Below are 18231 nucleotides of genomic sequence, written 5' to 3' on the forward strand. Positions count from 1 at the left end.
GCTAGCCGCTCCCGTCTCTTCTCGCATCTCATCCACTCACTAACTTTTCCTTCATTTTTCCAATTTCTTAGATGCAGTCTTTGTGGGAATATCACTTGTTAAAAGTTTTTCGTTAATGATCCTTCTTAGCCCTTGGACTTAAAGTCCACAGCTCATTGTGTATTTTGAGATCTGTTCATTCGCACTCGAAAGAATGGATTTAAAAAGAAGAAAACTTTCTCCTTAAGACTCTCTTTGCCTGTTTCCTGGACCCTCCAGTTCACCGAGGAGTTGCTCACCCAACACGGAAGTTCAGACATCCTCTAATTAGCACCTGACCTCTGCCTTCTAGGGAAAATTGACTTTCGCTCGTGACTTGTTGCGAGTTCTGAATGAGGGAACGTCGTGTCCTGCTGAGTGTGACGCGTTCCGGTGTTCGTTTCAGGAGTGGCGTGTGGTTGCTGGTGGGCGTGGATGCCTGTCCCTTCGCTGGCACGGGGACCGCTGTGTCGCGGTTTGGTTTGGCCGAATTCGGATTTCTGTGAGCTGCCCGTGCTCGTACACCCTGCTTTGTTCTTGTCCAGACTTCCCAGAAATTCTGTTTTGCCAGACTTAGTTCAGAGCAGTTCAGAGGGGCCGGCGCTCCCTCCTGGCGCTGCTGGCGGGTTGAGGGTCCCACGCCCGGTGTGCTGGAGACCCTGGAAGAGGAATCCAGCGCTATGCACCCATCCACCAGCTGCCTCCCTGACTCTCCTATGTCAGCCGTTACTGACCACGTGGGGAAATGAGACACACGGACAGGGGACTCACCAGGCCCGTGCCAGCCCCAAGGGTGGGAGAGGCTTTTTCACAGACTCAAGGAAGCACGTGGTGGCATCTATTTTATTGGCACCCAGCGAAATCTTTTTGTTTCAAGAAGCATAGTCAGGGGAAGGGAATAGCGTCTGACCCGGGCTGGGGGCCTGCATGCCGGCTGTGTGCTCTGAGCGAGCAGGTACATGAGTCCTGTCCCCTTCCTGTCCCCTCCTGGAAAGAAGTGTGTTGTTTCAATCTTGTATCTCCATCCCCGAGTGCCTGAGCAGTGTGTCATCGAGCCTGTGCTGGTGTATCACTCGGAGAGGGGAAGGGACAGAAAGAGAGGAGGAGCCACCCCGGACCGGCGTTTCTTTTAGGAAAAGCCCAAGGGTGCTCTGAGAGACACGCCCCAGCCTGGCTCTGTCGGGGAACCACCCCGACCTGCGAGGTTCTTTCTGACTGTGTTTCTGTCCAAGCTGAAGTTCAGCATGAATGTCGTTGCACTTGGAGAAAATGAGCCCAGTTTATCCTTCTCTGATGCCTACGGGCCAGTTTCAACAGCATTGCACTCCTAGTTGTAAGAAGGATGTCACCGAGGACAGCCCCGCGCAGCCTCGTCCCTCAGTCAGTGTCACTGATCCTGGCTTTGTGCGAAAGACTGTCTCAGTTACAGGGTGCATTTGAAACATCCGGCTGAGCTTTGAATAGCAGTGGAAACCAAGCCATCCTGTAGTCTAGCAGACTTCTTGGGATAGTGTGAGAGATTAGATAAGAATGATCTGTAGAAGTTGTCAGCTCTTTGCTTGTAAGCTTATATTTCTAAGGAAACAGGAGGATTTCGTGAATATGTTTATTCCTGAACATTGAAACCTTGCCATATCTTAGTCTTGTACTATTTTTGCTTAGTAAATATTTTGTTCAGAGCAAGTATATTTTCAATCCCAGTAGAATCCCAATATCATACTTTTAAAAAACGTCTTTAGCTGTATGTTGTTTATTGTTCGTGCATATTTATGAAAAAAAGATGGGAAAAGTATACATTATGCTGTTGTGTGATTATCTCTGAATAGTGAGAAACGGTGCGGTTTTAGTTTTCTTGGATTCTCTAAATTTCTTTTTTTTAAAAGATTTTATTTTTCCTTTTTCTCCCCAAAGCCCCCCAGTACATAGTTGTGTATTTTTAGTTGTGGGTCCTTCTAGTTGTGGCATGTGGGTTGCTGCCTCAGCATGGCCTGATGAGTGGTGCCATGTCCATGCCCAGGATTTGAACCAGCAAAACCCCAGGCCGCTGGAGCAGAGAGTGCGAACTTAACCACTTGGCCATGGGGCCAGCCCCTCTCTAAACTTCTTATAACAAGTGTGTGTGTGTGTGTGTGTATTTATACATGTAAATATAAAAAGAAAGTAGAAAAAATTCTTTAAAACACAATGGATAGATGCTTTAAAGAAATAGAGATGAATTTTCTTCGATAAGAGACAGTCTGAGTAATGTAAAATAATGAGAAAAAGATGAGGACCTTCTTTTCGTATTTGCCGTGTCCTTTGCCAGATTCGGCTTTGCTGAGTAAATTTAAGGTTTCCTCTCGTCTGTTGCAGGTTGTACGGCTCCCCGCTCAACATCGACTTGTTCCCCGCGCTCATGGTAGAGGACTTGGTGCCCGGCAGCCGCCTCGGGCCCACCTTGATGTGCCTGCTGAGCACCCAGTTCAAGCGCCTGAGAGACGGGGACAGGTAAACAGACGCCCTGGACAAGAGTCTGTCTGGGGACTCGGAGGAGAGGAGCCGTTGGTGGTGGCTGTGTCCACACTGGGAACGAGGAGCTGTCTTCACCCCGCAGTGCTCGGGCGCAGCTCCCTGCCTGCGGGCTAGCCTGTCACCATAGCGTTAGCGTCACCATGACCCAGCTCAGAGACACCGTCACATCCCTCACCTAACAAGACATCTCTGTTCCCGCAAACGGACAGTCCAGACGGCTACACCACCGTGGGGTTTACGGGAGTTTGAACTTCAGAGTCTAGGGCAGTGTTGTGAGTTCTGTTAACGTGTTGGAAGGTGGTCCCCACCTCTTACTGAGTAATTCAGCAGGTGACTGTGGGCCCTGCCAGTGTTTCTAACAAGCAGCCTGTGCTGGTTGTCAGAGGAGCTCATTTTCCACTATTTTTCATCCAGATTTTTTTGATTTTTGTTTTCTGAGTAGGAAATACAAGAAATGTTTGAGTCCGTTTTTAAGTGATACCTAATTGAAACCGGTGATGCGTGTGTTGTTGGTGAAACTGAGCAGAGCAATATTTTAATCCGACTCCCTGTGGCTCTCGAATCTGTGTTTTCTCTGATCTTGTTCTCATTCTGGGGAACGCAGGTTGTGGTATGAAAACCCGGGGGTGTTCTCCCCCGCCCAGTTGACACAGATCAAGCAGACGTCCCTGGCCAGGATTCTGTGTGACAATTCGGACAACATCACGCGTGTGCAGAGGGACGTGTTCAGAGTGGCGGAGTTCCCCCACGGGTACGGCAGCTGTGACGAGATTCCCAGAGTGGACCTCCGCGTGTGGCAGGACTGCTGCGAAGGTGCGCATGTGGGGGACCCACCGTTTCTCGTGATTTATTTTCCTTGTTCACTGCTGGTTCTGGGGAAAGCTAATGCATGCTAAAGCGCTTACAGGTACCGCATGATGCTGAAAACAGAAGCAAATTCTACAGCTGTGGGGGAGTTTTCAAATTATGGTGTAGCCACCCGAGGAACGTTGTGGAACCTAAAAAAAAAGCAAGTCACGATCTCAGAGAATTTGTAATACCTGGGGATAGTGTTTAGTATGGCAATTAAAATACTAAGTAAAAGAAATGGAGAACAAGGAGGTATGCTCCTAGCTTTTCTTGAAAATTTAATATTTGTGTAAATATGAATACGTGGGTGGTAGCCTGTATCTGCACCCACAGACAAAAGGTGAAAAAGGAACACATCACAGAAGCGTATCAAACATCAAATTCGGTGTTTTTTTAATTTTTTTTTGAGGAAGATTAGCCCTGAGCTAACATCTGCTGCCAGTCCTACTCTGTTTTGCTGAGTAACAGTGGCCCTGAGCTAACATCCATTCCCATCTTCCTCTACTTTACATGTGGGACGCCTACCACAGCATGGCTTGCCAACCGGTGCCCTGTCCGCACCCGGGATCTGAACCAGCGAACCCCAGGCTGCTGAATCGGAACGTGCACACTTAACCGCTGCACTACCGGGCCGGCCCAATCAAATTCAGTTTTTAAAAATGTAGCTGTGTTCTCAAAGTTCACAGTAACTGACATGACTGAGAAAGCTTTATAAATTATCCTCTGATGAAGTAAGAAATGCCCGCAGGTGTGAAGTGGCCTCCTCGTCAGGAGTTTGGACGCCCCGTGAAAGTGGGGAGGGGGCTGACCGTCCCATCAGCAAGGGTGAGGGCGCAGGGGCGATGTGGGTGTGCCCCAGTCGGTGCTGCTCACGGGTGCTGTCCTCGCTCTGCGCTGCCTTCTCTGCATTCCAGAATCCTGCTCGTGGTTAACCTCAATTTCCCCTTTCTGGCTGCAGTGTAATTTTGGCTTTATTCACACTGTGATCAGAGACCAACCATGGAATATTAAAGCTGGAGGAACGTTTAGGACCCATCCTGTGTAACCGTGTTCTTCTGTGGCGAGGAAGATGGGTCCACGGGCACGGAGGAGCCGCACGGCCCCACGGAGCCCTGGCCCCACGTCCCTTGCCCAGCACTCTGCTGCGCACCTTGCCTGCAGGTGGACCCGAGAAGTGCGGAAACTAGAGTTGTCTTCTCTTCCACCTTTTCTTCCTGAAGAAACAGTTCTGGTCAGGCTCTTGTTCTTGTTAGCAATTACTTTTAGTTGGCTGTTATTTTCATTAGTATATATTGAAATCTAGGTTGATATATTAGAGCCATTTTTAACAGTTGTTCTGTGTTTGTGGCTGGGGGGGGTCTCATTTTGTGTCTGCCTCCATCTGTCTGTGTTCTCCCTCCTTTCCTTCTCTCTTTGTGTGTATATATATATATAAGATATATACACTATACCTATAATATATATAATACGTTAAATATATATGTATAACAAAGTGAGATTTGTAATATTGTGAGAATGCACATAAAAACTAAAACTGTGCTTGCCACATACCCAATTTTCCAAAGTACTTACATCCTCATTCTTACATCTATTGGAAACGTGTCATTTTGCTTTAACTTTTTAAATATATATTTTGACTGGTTTATATAGCTCAAAATGCTTTTCCACAAGTATGGCAGAGAATTAGATTCTGCAGAAAATTGTTCTCCTTGAAAAGCATTGGGAAAAGCCAGTTATTCTTCTCAGGTAAATAAACTCTTTTTCTGACAACTTTACCAGGTTTCCTGTAGCTGCTGGGGAAGGAGCAGGGCCAGGTTTCCTGTTCTTTTGCTCAGAAAATCCAGGGTCCTCAGAGAGACCGACTCGTGAAGCCAGCTCTGTCCTCCGTGTCCCGTCACGAGCCTGTTGCTGGACCTTGGAGAAATTTGGCTGCTTGAAGCAATTTCTGACATGCTTTCTTCTGGATATTTTTCCTCTTGAAATAGCAGGCACAGCCCTAAGCTGACAAAACTTAAAGAATGCTTTATAAGCTATATCGGTTTTCATTTTAGCCCAAGAGCCATATCTAAAAACTAACAGAAAAACGAAAGAATTAAGGTTTGACGGGTCCAAATGTCGATTGCTATTCTTTTTTTTTTTTTTTTTTTGATGAAGATTAGCCCTGAGCTAACTGCTGGCAGTTCCCCTCTTTTTGCTGAGGAAGACTGGCCCTGAGCTAACATCATGCCCATCTTCCTCTACTTTATATGTGGGACGCCTGCCACAGCATGGCTTGCCAAGCGGTGCCAGGTCCGCACCCGGGATCAAACCGGCGAACCCCTGGCTGCCGAAGCGGAACGTGCGCACTTAACTGCTGTGCCACCAGGCCGGCCCCTGCTATTCACTTTTCAGTTCAGCTTTTGTAGGAGACTCACGTAGAGCGGCTTCCACGAGCTATGCCTCCCGACCACATCGTCTTCCCTTAACCACATTGTGCATCTGTGCACAGGAAAGACTGGGGAGCAGCTCCCGGGGTGCAGCTGCTTTTCTTTTGATCAGAGTTAGGAATTTCATCTTCCTTGGGGGGACTGATGAGTAACAGAGAAGACACACACACACGCACACTTCTGAAATTATTGCAGAAATTGTTGAAATAGTACAAAAGAACTCCTGTACTTCACTCAGATCCATCAATTGTTAACATTCTGGCATATATTACTCACCATTCTCTCTCTTTAAAATTTACTTATATATTTATTTTTTAATTGAGGTGTAATTGACACATAGTACATTAGTTTCAGGCATACAACATTATGATTCCATATTTGTATGTATTGCAAAATGATCACAATAAGTCTAGTTAACATCCAGATTCTCTCTCATATACGTGTGCATATATATGCATGTTTGTATGTGTGTCTGTGTATGCACGTATGCGTGTGTGTGTATATGCGTATGTGTATGCATAAAACACATTTTTTTTCTAAATTAGTCGAGGAAGTTGCAGACATCATACCACTTACAGATAATCTAGTTAAGTGTATGCATGATCCAAATTGGGTAATTTAGTGTGGATAATATATTCTTATCTAATTTATAGGCCCCATTCAGATTTTGTCATTGGTCCCAAGAATGTCCTTGTGTGTTATCTTATGTCCTAATTGGGACTGCCCAGGGTCGTGGATTACTCTCTGTCTGCCTTTATTTCGATCCCTTTTGTGGAATCCCCCTCAGTGCGGATTTTCCGATTCTCTCAGATCAGGTCCAGGTCCTGCCCTAGGGCTCTGGGCTCCATGAGCAGGGCTGTGTTCTTCTCACAGCATCCTCAGAAGGCAGGGGTGTCCCTTGTCCCGTTCTTGGTGACATTGGCCAGGACCGTGTGGCTAGAATGTGATGTCCATGTTTGTCCAAAAAGGGGGAAGTGGCTGTGAAGATGAAAGTGTCCCCCGAGTTGGAAAGTGGGACATTTTTCCTCTCTCAAAGTGGGCTCTTTCTACAACCCTGAAAGGCACCTGGGCTGCAGTGTGTCGCATGCCAGCACCAGTGCTGTGGCCTGAGCGTAACTGGGCCCCGCCCCGAGGGGATTTTACCCACAAGTGGCCGTGTGTCCTCTGCTTGCACAGAATCGCCCCGAGGTGCACCCTGGGCCCATGTTCACACCACAGGTGTGCAGCTGTGAGTAGAGCATCACGAGATGGGTCCAGGTGTGAATCGGAAGCTGAATGGTTAGCTGCTGAGGTCAATCACAGGACACGTGGAGGAGCTGTCCGGGGGCCTTGTCACATGGGCAGAGGTGGGCTGTACGTCTCCGTCTGGAAGACAGTAGTCACTGAAAAGCTGGACCAGAAGGTGGCCCCAGCCCCTCACGGGGAGGAGAGAGCACAGCTGTCGGCTGCAGGTTACTCTTCACGTGTTTCTCTCTTGTGGAGTTTCCACCCCAGTGTGTCCGAAGACTCAGAATTTGAAAAGGGCCCTGTGTGGCCTCTGCTGCATCCCTGGCCAGGCCCGTCCTGGGCTCTGTGCTGAGTGGATGAGACAGGACATCCTTTGCCCCATGGGGCGGTGTGCCGCAGCCCAGGGGCGCCTTGCTCTGCCCTGGCGCTCAGGAGGAGCAGGAGCGGGCCGGGGTGCGGGACCTCAGGTGTGTCATCAGGGGCTCTGGAGCGCAGAGTGACCTGGCTGGGAGGAAGGTGACGCCCCGGGTATGAATGTGCAGGGCCGGGCCGGCGCTGGGCCTCCCTGTAGTGGCGGGAAATCTGTGCTGGCTGAGAAGACGGGGGTCCAGTGTCCCCGGAGGAGGATGTCCGTCCTCAGAGGCCAGGCAAGGTCAGGGGGCTCCAGGCACAGGGGGGGCCAAGTCTTGGCTCCTGGGAACAGTAGGGTGAAGCCCACGATGGGCTGGCATGTGCGGGTGGCGCTGCAGCCATTGTCCCACTGTCTGCCGTGGAATATTGTGACTTGTCATAGATGTGCCAGAAAGACTGTGATACCTGCCGAGCTGTACTTAATTCCTCCTGTTATTAGAGCGCCCAGCAGCTGACGCGCCCTTTACGCTTTTGTTTCAGACTGCAGGACCAGGGGACAGTTTAACGCCTTCTCCTACCACTTCCGAGGCAGGCGGTCTCTCGAATTCAGCTACGAGGAGGACGAGCCCGCCAAGAAGGCCCAACCCGGGAAGACCCTGAGGTACGGCGTCCGTCTCCGCGGCTGGGCCGTGTCCCCCGCGTCTGGCCGCCCCGTGGCGCCATCCCCCCAACAGGACACGCGCTCCGCAGCTGCACCTTGACCTTGCATGAGTGACGCCAGCTATGATGTGCTGAGATCGTCTTTGTTTCTGCTCCTCTCTCCCCTTGTGCAGTGTCGGGAAACGCAGCCAGCGTCCCAGCAACACCACGTCCGCCTCCTACGAGCACCCGCAAGCTCCAGGGACGAACGAGTTCAAGGACTTTGTTCTGGAAATGCAGAGGACCATCACAGACCTCAGGGCACAGGTGAGGGCAGCTGCGAGCCCAGCGCCCCTGTCAGCAGCCCGGCCTTTTTCCAGGTGTAACACAGTGTTCGTTTCTCCCACAATGGGAAGGAGCGAAACCCCTGACGCCCCCAGGCTCCTGGATTCTCAGGGGATGTCACTTCTTCTGCTTTGTTCTTTTCTTGGCTTGTCTCAGGCTGGGCCACACTGAGCTGCCTCTAGTGTCCTATCGACTGGGGACCCTCGTCCATGGGCTGCCAGCGGGGGCTGTGGAGGGGTGTGGGCCTGGAGCAGCTGCCAAGGTCATGGAGGAGAATTCAAACCTCAAGTCCTGTTCCAAAGGCACTCTTTCCGGGGATGACAGATTGTTGTGCCCAGGGAGGGGCGGGCCGTGTTCTGAGGCCAGCCCCACTGGGTGTGCGAGGGTGGATGCTGGAGGCTGACCTGCAGGCATGGCGGCTCCTGGTGTGGGCTCTTCGCTGGGGCTGCAGGGCTGGGGGCCCTGAGTGCTCTCCCCTCCCCCGCCCAGGAACCGATGTCCACCTTTCCCCGCTGTGTTGGGTTCTCAGTGTGACTGTGTAAGGGAGTGCAGTTTGAGACCGTAGGTCAGTCAGCCGTGTTAGTGGAAGGATGCTGCTGTGGAAGTTTCTCGAGATGAGCCTGTGATCAGGGTGGTCTTGTGGTCCAGCCCCACCCCTATGTATGGGATCCTCAATCCTCAGGCTCGGAAGTCTCAGGTACCTTCTGTTGCAGCCACACGGAGGCAGAGATGTCTCAGCTCCACCTGCATCTACCCTCGGGCCTGACCTGAGGGCCCTTCTCCTGCCTCTGGGGTCAGGCGTGACTTCACGTGATGGCCTGCAGTTGTGGACAGTGGAGAGGATGCAGTCACTCAGCAGATGGGGGGGGGGGCACCGTTCAGTCCAGGCTCTGGGAAAGGAGCCCCTGTCACCTGGAGCGGGAGGGACAAACCCAGGCAGAAATTAGCGGGCCGTGGCCGGCACAGGGTGTCCTGGGACCCAGCCCGGGGCAGGTGGGTGCTGCGAGTCCTGAGGCCGGTCAGTCAGGGCCAGCCGGCTGGACCAATGACCGCTGAGTGTCCACAGGTGAGTGGAGGGTCGGGGGTCAGTCTGCAGATTGGTCAGTGTAAGCAAAGGCAGGAGGCAGGATGGGGGCGCAGGGGGCCACTCACCCCACACTGGCAGTGTCTGTGACCCCAACTCTATGTCCACCAATATCTGTGAGCCCCTCTGTGGCCTCGTGACTTCCCCTCCACCCTCAGGTGGAATCACGAGCAGTGCTCTGCACCCTTCACTCCCACGCACCCCAGATCTGGGGGCACTGGCCGCTGGCCTCAGCAGTGGCTCTAGGTTCTGAGAAATGCAGGTGGAATGTCCACTGTTACTTTTACAACCGCTTGCAGCTCAGAGGGATGTGTGGGAACTTCACGGGCGTTTCTCTCTTAATCCGTGTGTCGCCTCGCCTGGTTCACACAGATGTGTCTCGTTTATTCTAATTGTCTCCAAGGCAAACTCTGGGTCAGGGTTTTGTTGTTGCTGCTTCTGGCTTTATGCTGATACTGGGTCGATCAGCAGGGGCCGAGGGTGCCTCCATCCTCAGTGGCCCCACAGAGGGTGCCCACCTGACCTGTGGCTCCAGCGTCCACTCCTGAGGCCTTAGGGACCCTCCTTTCCTTGATGTTTCAGAGCAGGTCTGAGGTCTGGAAACCCCAGTATCAGGTAGGCTATCGAGTGGTTCATGCAGAAGAGATGGCTTTCATTTGGAGCCGCACCTGAGACTTCCCAAAGTAAATGCCGGTCGGCTCATGAATCTTAGACGCTGGGCTGTCAGTGCCGGAGAGTCGTACAGCAGCACGGGACGAGGGGTTGGACACCTCTGGGTAGGCGATTCCGCATAAGTCAGATAATCTGGTCTCAGTGGGTTTGAGACCGAGCTGTTGTTGACGGGCTGTGGCACGACAGAGTGGAAGACATGTTAATTGACAGGGGCGAGCAGGAGGTCAGTTTGTGGGGTCTGCTCGTGGCCACTGGCGTCATTTATCAACACAGACACCTCGCCTACATGAAGACGCTTTGCTAGGAGGCTGACTGGAAGATCTGGGTCGTGTGCGATGAGTTCCGTCCTGTGCAGACCGCGTTTCTCTGTTAGTTGAGGTTTGGCTGAGTGGACAGAAAGCCCACCTTACAGGAAGTTTGAACAAGGCGAAGTCTCCTCTTAACTCGTGGAGTCTGGAGGGAGACAGCCGAGGCTGCCAGACCCCCCACCTCCTGGCCACCGCCACCAGCCAGCACCCCAGCGAGGGGAGGGGAGAGGCTCGGCAGCTGGCAGGACCGCTGTGGGGCTGGTTGCCCGTCACGGTGCGTCGCTCCTTTGAAAGTCTCGGTGCAGACGGTTTCCTCATCTGGGTGGTTCTCGCTCGTGGTCCTGTGAGGATGTCACCGTTGTCTGTTCCCAAGGTGTCTCTTCTCTTGTTTTAGTAACCACGTTTTGCAGTGTTTGCACTTCTGACCTGAGATAGGGCAGTGGTCAGCATTGTCATGGACCTTTTGGACAAATAGCCATCAGCTTTCCAACAAGTAAATTTGAGATTCCATAAAAGTTCCTCAGAAATATTCCGCTTGTCTCAGGGCGATTTCAAGCGAAGGAACAGGTGTACCTCGAGTGCTAAACTCTTGGTCCGAAGTGACCGAGTGCGTGTGCTTTGCCGCAGATAAAGAAGCTTGAGTCCCGGCTCAGCACCTCGGCCTGCACGGACGCGGCCGGCGAGACTCACACCGACGGGGCGCAGTGGAAGCAGGACGCGTGCACCACCTGCGAGTGCCGTGTGAGTCTGGGGCTCTGCCTTGGCAACCCGGGGGCACACGGGCCCACCTGCAGGGCCCTGAGCAACCGGGCAGGCGGCCTGGCGGTCGGAGCAGGGCCCCCGCTCACCTGTGGGGTCTCCTCCCTCTCCTCCAGGGAGCTCGAAGCGCTTCCCCCAGAGCCGTGGGTACCGCTGCCCCTAGTGAGCCACGGGGCTGTTTACCCCGGCAAGGAAGGGGTGGTCCTGCCAGGGGACATTCAGTCTCTGGAGAAAGTGGATGGAGGGGGCCGAGGGGTCCACAGTGGGTGGGGGCTGTAGGCAGCCCAGGCTGGGCGGGAAGTTCAGGGCTGAGACCTGGGAGACAGGACAGGAGGACGGGGGGCCAGTCCAGGGTGCCTTGGTGCAGATTGGGAAGGGGCTTTGTCCCCTGGCTCTGGGATGGGGAAGGGGGTCCAGTGTCCTTGGTGGTTGCTGGTTTGGGGACGACAGAGCAGAGCAGGGAGAGCTGTGTCTCCTTCCAGCTCCTCTCTAGTCCATCCTCCTTCCGGTGGACGTCCCTGGATTCCACCCCTGGGGTCCTAAGTGCAGGGCAAGGAGCGTGTGCTGAACCTGTGTCCTGGGGTCTCTTCGGTGTGGGAGGATGGTGGGAAAAGGACAGTGGAGGACGGGGGGCCTCTGGAAGCTGCAGGGGTGTGTGTAGCTGTGAATCAGCCAAGAGCATCACTCCTTTGTCACAAAGTCCTCCAAAGGGGTCAGACCCGCACGCAGGGTCAAAACCACCAGCAAGCGGGAAGTGGGTGTAATGCACGGGCCGGCTGTCCCACGAACTGACCTGCTGTGCCTCCTCTCCCCCCAGGACGGGCAGGTCACCTGCTTCGTGGAAGCGTGCGCGCCTGCCGAGTGCCCGGCGCCCGTGAGACTCGACGGAGCCTGTTGTCCAGTCTGCCTAAGAGACACTGCGGGAAATAAGCCGTAGGGTCTTCCAGCCTCCGTGGGGCTTCTCTGCTCGTCCTCTGGAGACCGGGGGCTGGTGCGGGGAAGACAGACTGAAGGGACCACGAGGACTCGGGCGTTCCACGGTTGCCGGGCTGTGTCAGAAGCAGTGCGGGTGCTGGGACCCGAGCCTTCGTGAGGAGACCACGGCGCAGATGCGCTGCGGGGGCAGAAACGTGTCCTAACTTCACGTTAGATTTCTCAGGTTTTTATTTAATTTTTTAATGAAAAATTGGTGCTACTATTAAATTGCACAGTTAAATCATTTAGGCTCCTAAATTGATTTCCCCTAACATCACCATTTCTTCTCAAGTAAAAGTCAGTCCCGCTTGGTTCTGACACCTGGAGCCGGCGGGCGTGTCACCGAGGGTGGGGGTGCGGAACAGAGCCGCTGGAGGAGGCCCACCATGTTTACAAAGGAAATCAGAGTTTGGCAGACAGAGCAGAGTCTCTTACGAGAGGGACCGGGGTGACGGCCTCGGCAGGAAGCACGGGCCCCATCGTCCCAGCCTGATGAGTGGCGACACCCCCAGTCCTCTGTGACGGTCCACAGCCCATCATGCAACCACAGAAACAGATGTTCCCGCTGTTCACAGCACGTGCACCCCACCACTGCGACGCTCAGCTCCGCCCGCACGCGCCTGTGAGATCATTAGGCCACATCTAGGATCAGGTTTGTTTTCAGTTATGACCTGTGTACAGATGCCTCGTCATGGACCAAACATGCAGGTCCTCCATCCCCCGCGGGACGGTACCACCAACCACACCTGCGTTGCTGAAGTCGGTCCATGCCGGCTCTCGCTCAGTTCGTGTCCACAGGACTCTGTCCGGCCAGAGGGCACAGAAGAATTACCAGCTCCAGATCCTGCTTCTGACGGGGCATTCGAATGTTGGGAACTTTCTAGGTTCGGGTTGTGTGAGTGCGTTAACGGAAAAAGGACAATCCCTATACCTCATTTGTATTTTTAAATGCATGATGTTTTATGAAATTTTGCCCATGTTTTAGCTGTTAGATCCTGAAGAATGATAATTTCCACTATGCAAAAGTTCTCTTACAATTCAGTGAAAAGCAACTGCCATACCTCATGGTCTGTCTCTTTTAATTGACCAAAACCTCCTGTTTTGTTCTAAATACGAAGTGATGTATGTTCCGAGGAATGTGTCCCTGAACACAGGTGCGCTGCTCTGCAGACCTTCACTGGAGCGCCTGCTGCAGCCAGGCGCCATGGGGGCACAGATGAGGGACCCGCCCTGCCTCTCCCATGGGGAGACCCCCAGGGACACAGGGTTCCCGTGTGAGGTGCGGCGAGGCCACGGTTGGTGGCGCTGTGTTGAGACCGTCCCTGGCAGTGAGTGGGAGGCAAGTCTCCTGGCCGTGCCCGGCGCACAGTGGGTGCTCTCAAGCCTGGTTCAGTCCGGCTCAGGCACCCTCCTGCAGCAGGAGACCCCTGGCTCTATGTCCCAGGTCCCCGTCTGTAGGACGGAGCTAACGTTCCAGCTGTAGGGGTATTTCCAGTGGCGTTAATCATGGTCAGCTTGACTTCTTAGCCTCTCATCACTAAATGACGAACAGGCCTGGGAGTGTCTCCCAGGGCGCGGGACTTTGTTGGAAATATCAAGTCAAATCTAGTAGTCGAATCTTGGAACTGATTTCTGTAAACTAGGCAATGGGTAACTTTGTCCAAAATTTTGATGGTGGTGTAAGTTGCTCAGGTGTGAGAGGATGGCAGGTCCCAGTCCGTGGGTGTTTGGGTGGCATAGGTGCGCTGGCGGCTTAGTGTGGCTTGTCGCAGAGGTGCGTGCGCCTGGGGGAACGTGTGGCCCGGGCGAGGGTCGGGGGACCGCGGTCTCCACACCGAAGGGGAGGCAGCCTGTGGTGTACAGGAAGATTCTGTAATTGCAGTGGAAATGTCTGCCGAAGCACCGTTCCATCCCAGACCTGAAATGGAAGCCGTGGGCCGTGCCTCCGGACCCTGCCGGCAGCCGCGCGAGGGGCTGCTGTGGCTGAGGCCAAGTGTACATACTCGTTTCCTTTCTGACTGTTCCGACACCAAATGCCTTTCTTATGTTCATTGTAATCAGCGCATCACCAAAGAGGCATCTGCACTGTGTAGCGATGCCTTCAGCCAAATAAACGGCCACGCTTTCACGTGGAGACTGGCGTCGTCTTTTCCCTCCGCCGTCTTCAAGGCCATGCCCTCTCCACACGTGAGGTCAGAGCACGACGCGCCAGGAGGCAGGCACTGCAGAGAGCCCAAGGGCTGCCCTGGCCATGGGCTGTTTTATACAAAAAACGTGACAAAGGGGGAAAGGAGAGAGTTAGTTAAAATGGACTCAGTTCTCTGGGGTGGCAAGGACCTTCCGTGGGGCTGACGGGGCTGGCTTAGTTATTGTAAATCTGAGCAGCTGGGGGCTGACCTCTTGGGAAAACCTCGTCCACCGCCCCTGCCTCGTGACGTTTGTGGTGTGGACAGAGACAGTGATTTGTCGGCCAGAAATCATGTTGTGCCGGCCGACCACACCGAGGTATAAATGATGGGTGGACTGTTGTCCCAAACAGAGGCACAGGAAGCAAGCTTTTCCTCCATAACACTGTGCTGCGTGTGGCTATGTGGCCAGAACTGTGTGGCACGTGTGACAGCTTTTCAGTCCCTGTGCTCTGGGTCCAGGTAGGAGAGAGGATGTGGTTTTGAAGAGAACTGGAAAGGATTTCAGGGTTTCTTTAGAGGGCCGGGGGGAAATCATTACTGTTCATACAGTTATCAGAAAAAGAAAATGGAAATATTAGGCAAAGTTAAATACTTAATTTTTTAAATTGCCGAATCGTTTCGAAATTTGTCGTGAGACAAGTGAACCTCCCTGCTTATAGGGGCGATGAGCCCAGACCCCCTGGTGCTTTTCATGGTGAGCTCTCCCGTCCCGGACGGATGCTGCGTGAGGAGCTTGGCTCACAGGAGGTGAGAAACTAACAGTCAGCTTCCCAGGATTCTACTGAAAGACTCCAACAGCTGCCTTTTCTTAGCGTGACGAACCCAATGTTACATTTGTGCGTGACGTGAATAGAATTCCATTCGCTTAATCCTGAGTGCCTCGAGACTGCCGTGAGCTGGAGCCTGGGGCCGAGCACCCCGATGGAGCAGGTACAGGAAGCGTCTCGGCCAAGAGCTGATAGAAGTGCCAGGGGGCGTGGAGGTAGAGACCAGGGCTGGGACCCCTGGAGCGGGGCCTGCCCAGCTCCCTCCCCCTCCCCCAGGAGCCGCACCTGTGCCCCGTGCCTGCCACCCCCGGGATGGCAGGACCAGCAGTGGTCTGCGGTGGGGAGAGAGGAGCCCTCTTCGGCCAGGCTCTGGGCACACACAGCAATGGGGTGTTGCCCTCTCCCCTCTCCTGGGGAACGTGGGATCCACAGTCCACTCCACTGGGCTAGAGGCGGCCTCGGGCCGGGAGCTATGGCCCTCAGCACAGGTGCACTTCACCTGGCCTACCTGCAGCTCCTTGCCTTTCACGCCTCTGTCAGTGAATACAGTGGCCCTTTCCTAGTCAGCACTTTACACAAGGTGACATAGGGATGAGTACTGTTTACCAACTTTAATTTAAATGAAATGGGTAATGTTAAAGTGGCAAAAATGATCACGTGTCTTGCTTTAAAAAATTTGGAGACCGTATGGAAATAATCCTGTTGCCTTTTTTTCTTTAGGTATGCTTTCTTTTTTGTTGGCAAGGAAGATTGGCCCTGAGCTAACATCTGTTGCCAATATTCCTCTTTTTTTTCTCCCCAAAGCCCCAGTACTTAGTTGTAGGTCATTCTGGTTCTTCTTTGTGTGACGCCACCTCAGCATGGCTTGAGCGGTGTGTAGGTCTGCGCCCAGGATCCGAACCAGCAAACCCTGGGTCGCTGAAGCAGAGCACACAAACTTAACCACTCAGCCACGGGGCCGGCCCCTCCTGTTGCCTTTTTCAGTGCTCACACCTGTTTCCTATGTGGACCATTTTATCCCAAATGACACAATAGTTGTATTTGTTCACCAAACAATTCACCAAAAGAGTCTCGTGTGTTTAGTTAACTTTAAAGATATTTGATATTTGGAAAAAAATGTATTTTCTGACGAAGTTTCAGGAATTCATCCGATTTGCACAAACTGAGTCTTACGTAACATTTTTTTCTGGTCTTACTGCCTCATCACTACCCACAGCTGTAGCCATGAGACCCTAGGATCATGGGGATGGACAGATGGGTGGGCAGACCAAGCACGTAGGCGAGAGGGGGTCATCTGGTCCCAAAGCTGCCAGAGCCTTGAGTTCATCGGAATCCGAATCCCCACCAAGCGACCCACTGGGGCCTCAGCTTGTCATTTTAGGGTTATCCTGTAATTAGAGATAAGGAAAGTGGTCCCCGAGGCTGGGGGACATGGCACAGGCCACCCACAGGTGAGGAGCAGGTCTGGGGGAGAGTCCAGATGGACCCCCCAGCGCAGCCCCTGGGGGCCAACAGCCAGGCTGTCCTGGGGTCCCGTGTCTGTTCCCGCTCGCCCCTCTGGAGAGGCTTATTCCACTGGTGCGTCCCTCGGCTGCTGTCCTGTCTCCCATCACGTTGACTGTGACAGCAGCTCTGAGCAAACCCTTCTTGTTTCTTCCGGTTCTGCGCATTCAGGGTTTGTTTGAAATCTTCAAACCAGGGATCCCCTCTCATTTGTGTTTATGGTAACAAATATTCCCAAACCCCAAACTTTGAGGCGTTGACAGTGGGTGCCATGTTTGAATCTGGAAGGTTCCAGAGACTCCCGTGTGGCTGTTTTTATGTTTGTGGGATTTGTTAAAAGTGACCCAGTCTCTCTCTGCTGTTCCAGTGTCTCCAGAGGAAGGACGCGAGGCCAGAAGATCTCCTCACGGCCCCCATCGTCCCTCCCACCAGCCTCCAACTTCAAAGTGATCTTAGAGTTTCCGTTATGATCCTGAACGGCAGCCTGATGGCTGGTCTAGCACAGAACTGCCTGGGAGCCCTGTTTTCCAAGAACAGCGTCGCCGTTGTGGGTTTGGAGCTGCGGAGGAGGGAGGGGACGTCTTGCTCCCTTCGCTGTGCAGGGACTGTTCAAATACCTGACGGTGAAGTGGGGCAGCTTCCCCATCACAGAGGTTTGGGCAAGGAAAGGAGCAGGAATCTTCTGATTTTATTAGACTTTCTTTCCTTTTCCAACATTGGACATAATCTTTAACTATCAGGGAAAATGTTACTTTCAATGTGTTTTACCAAAATCCAGTCTCTCTTTAAGGGGTATTAACTCCGAATTAAAAGCCCTAAATCACATAGCTGCATGATGTCATCGTTATATGCTTTTTAAATCAGCTGCATCCTTCCCAGCATACAAACTGATTTTCTTGTCCCTGTGTCCTCATTAAGCAAAACAAATCAGGGTCCACACGCGGAATCTCTGCCACAGGACTTCGTGTGCAGCTGTTCTTAAAGGAAGTTCCAGGAGAGGAACATGTTTGTGTTCTTTAAAAATTACTGCACCAGAAGTTAGCTCAGAGAATGACTGCTGTCCTCATTTCTGGTAATTATGATTCAGAGCGAGCAGAGGAACAGGAGCTGGGAAGAGGATGCGATGTCTGCCATGTGCCCGTGGGATGTCCTGCTCGTGGGCTGTGGGTCTCGCCTCCGCCCCTCATCACTCTCCGACGTCGGGACATGCTCGACCCCAGGCTCAAGCCCACTTACTCTGACACTGGGGTCTGTACTTTTCATTTCACCAAACTTAGAGAAAGCGAAAACCTACACTCAATTAAAACTTTTATTCATTCCATGCTACACCCAAGATACTGATAGAATTGCAAATGACAAATAAAAGAAAAGCAAAAAGATATATGGGAGTATATGAGGAAGCCATTTGGTTTAAAATTAATTTGATCTGAATTTATTTTTCCAAAAGGGCCTTACGTGACCTGTTGAGCATGCGTTGTGCATCTGCTTTAAGCATTTACTGTGTCCCAAAAAAAGAATAATGCCGTTAAAGATAGGGATGTACTTCCCCCATGTTGGCGTTTCTTTAAGGATAAGCCTCTCTCCCTAAACCATGGATTAATTACTGAC

At 52.6% G+C, this 18231-nt stretch overlaps 1 protein-coding gene across 2 annotated transcripts in view; it reads left to right on the plus strand.

Moving 5' to 3' along the window:
• Nucleotides 1-14296, plus strand: part of PXDN (peroxidasin) — an 87147-nt gene extending 72851 nt beyond the window's left edge. For both annotated transcript variants that reach the window (XM_070512697.1, XM_070512696.1), the window contains 6 exons: nt 2371-2505; nt 3134-3342; nt 7923-8043; nt 8216-8348; nt 11058-11171; nt 12007-14296. In XM_070512697.1, the coding sequence (XP_070368798.1) occupies nt 2371-2505; nt 3134-3342; nt 7923-8043; nt 8216-8348; nt 11058-11171; nt 12007-12126 (832 nt within the window). In that variant the 3' untranslated portion in view covers nt 12127-14296. The remainder of the gene's footprint in view (nt 1-2370; nt 2506-3133; nt 3343-7922; nt 8044-8215; nt 8349-11057; nt 11172-12006) is intronic.
• Nucleotides 14297-18231: the final 3935 nt, after the last annotated feature.

This window comes from Equus asinus, chromosome 6, assembly GCF_041296235.1.
Source record: "Equus asinus isolate D_3611 breed Donkey chromosome 6, EquAss-T2T_v2, whole genome shotgun sequence".
Lineage (NCBI taxonomy): Eukaryota > Metazoa > Chordata > Mammalia > Perissodactyla > Equidae > Equus > Equus asinus.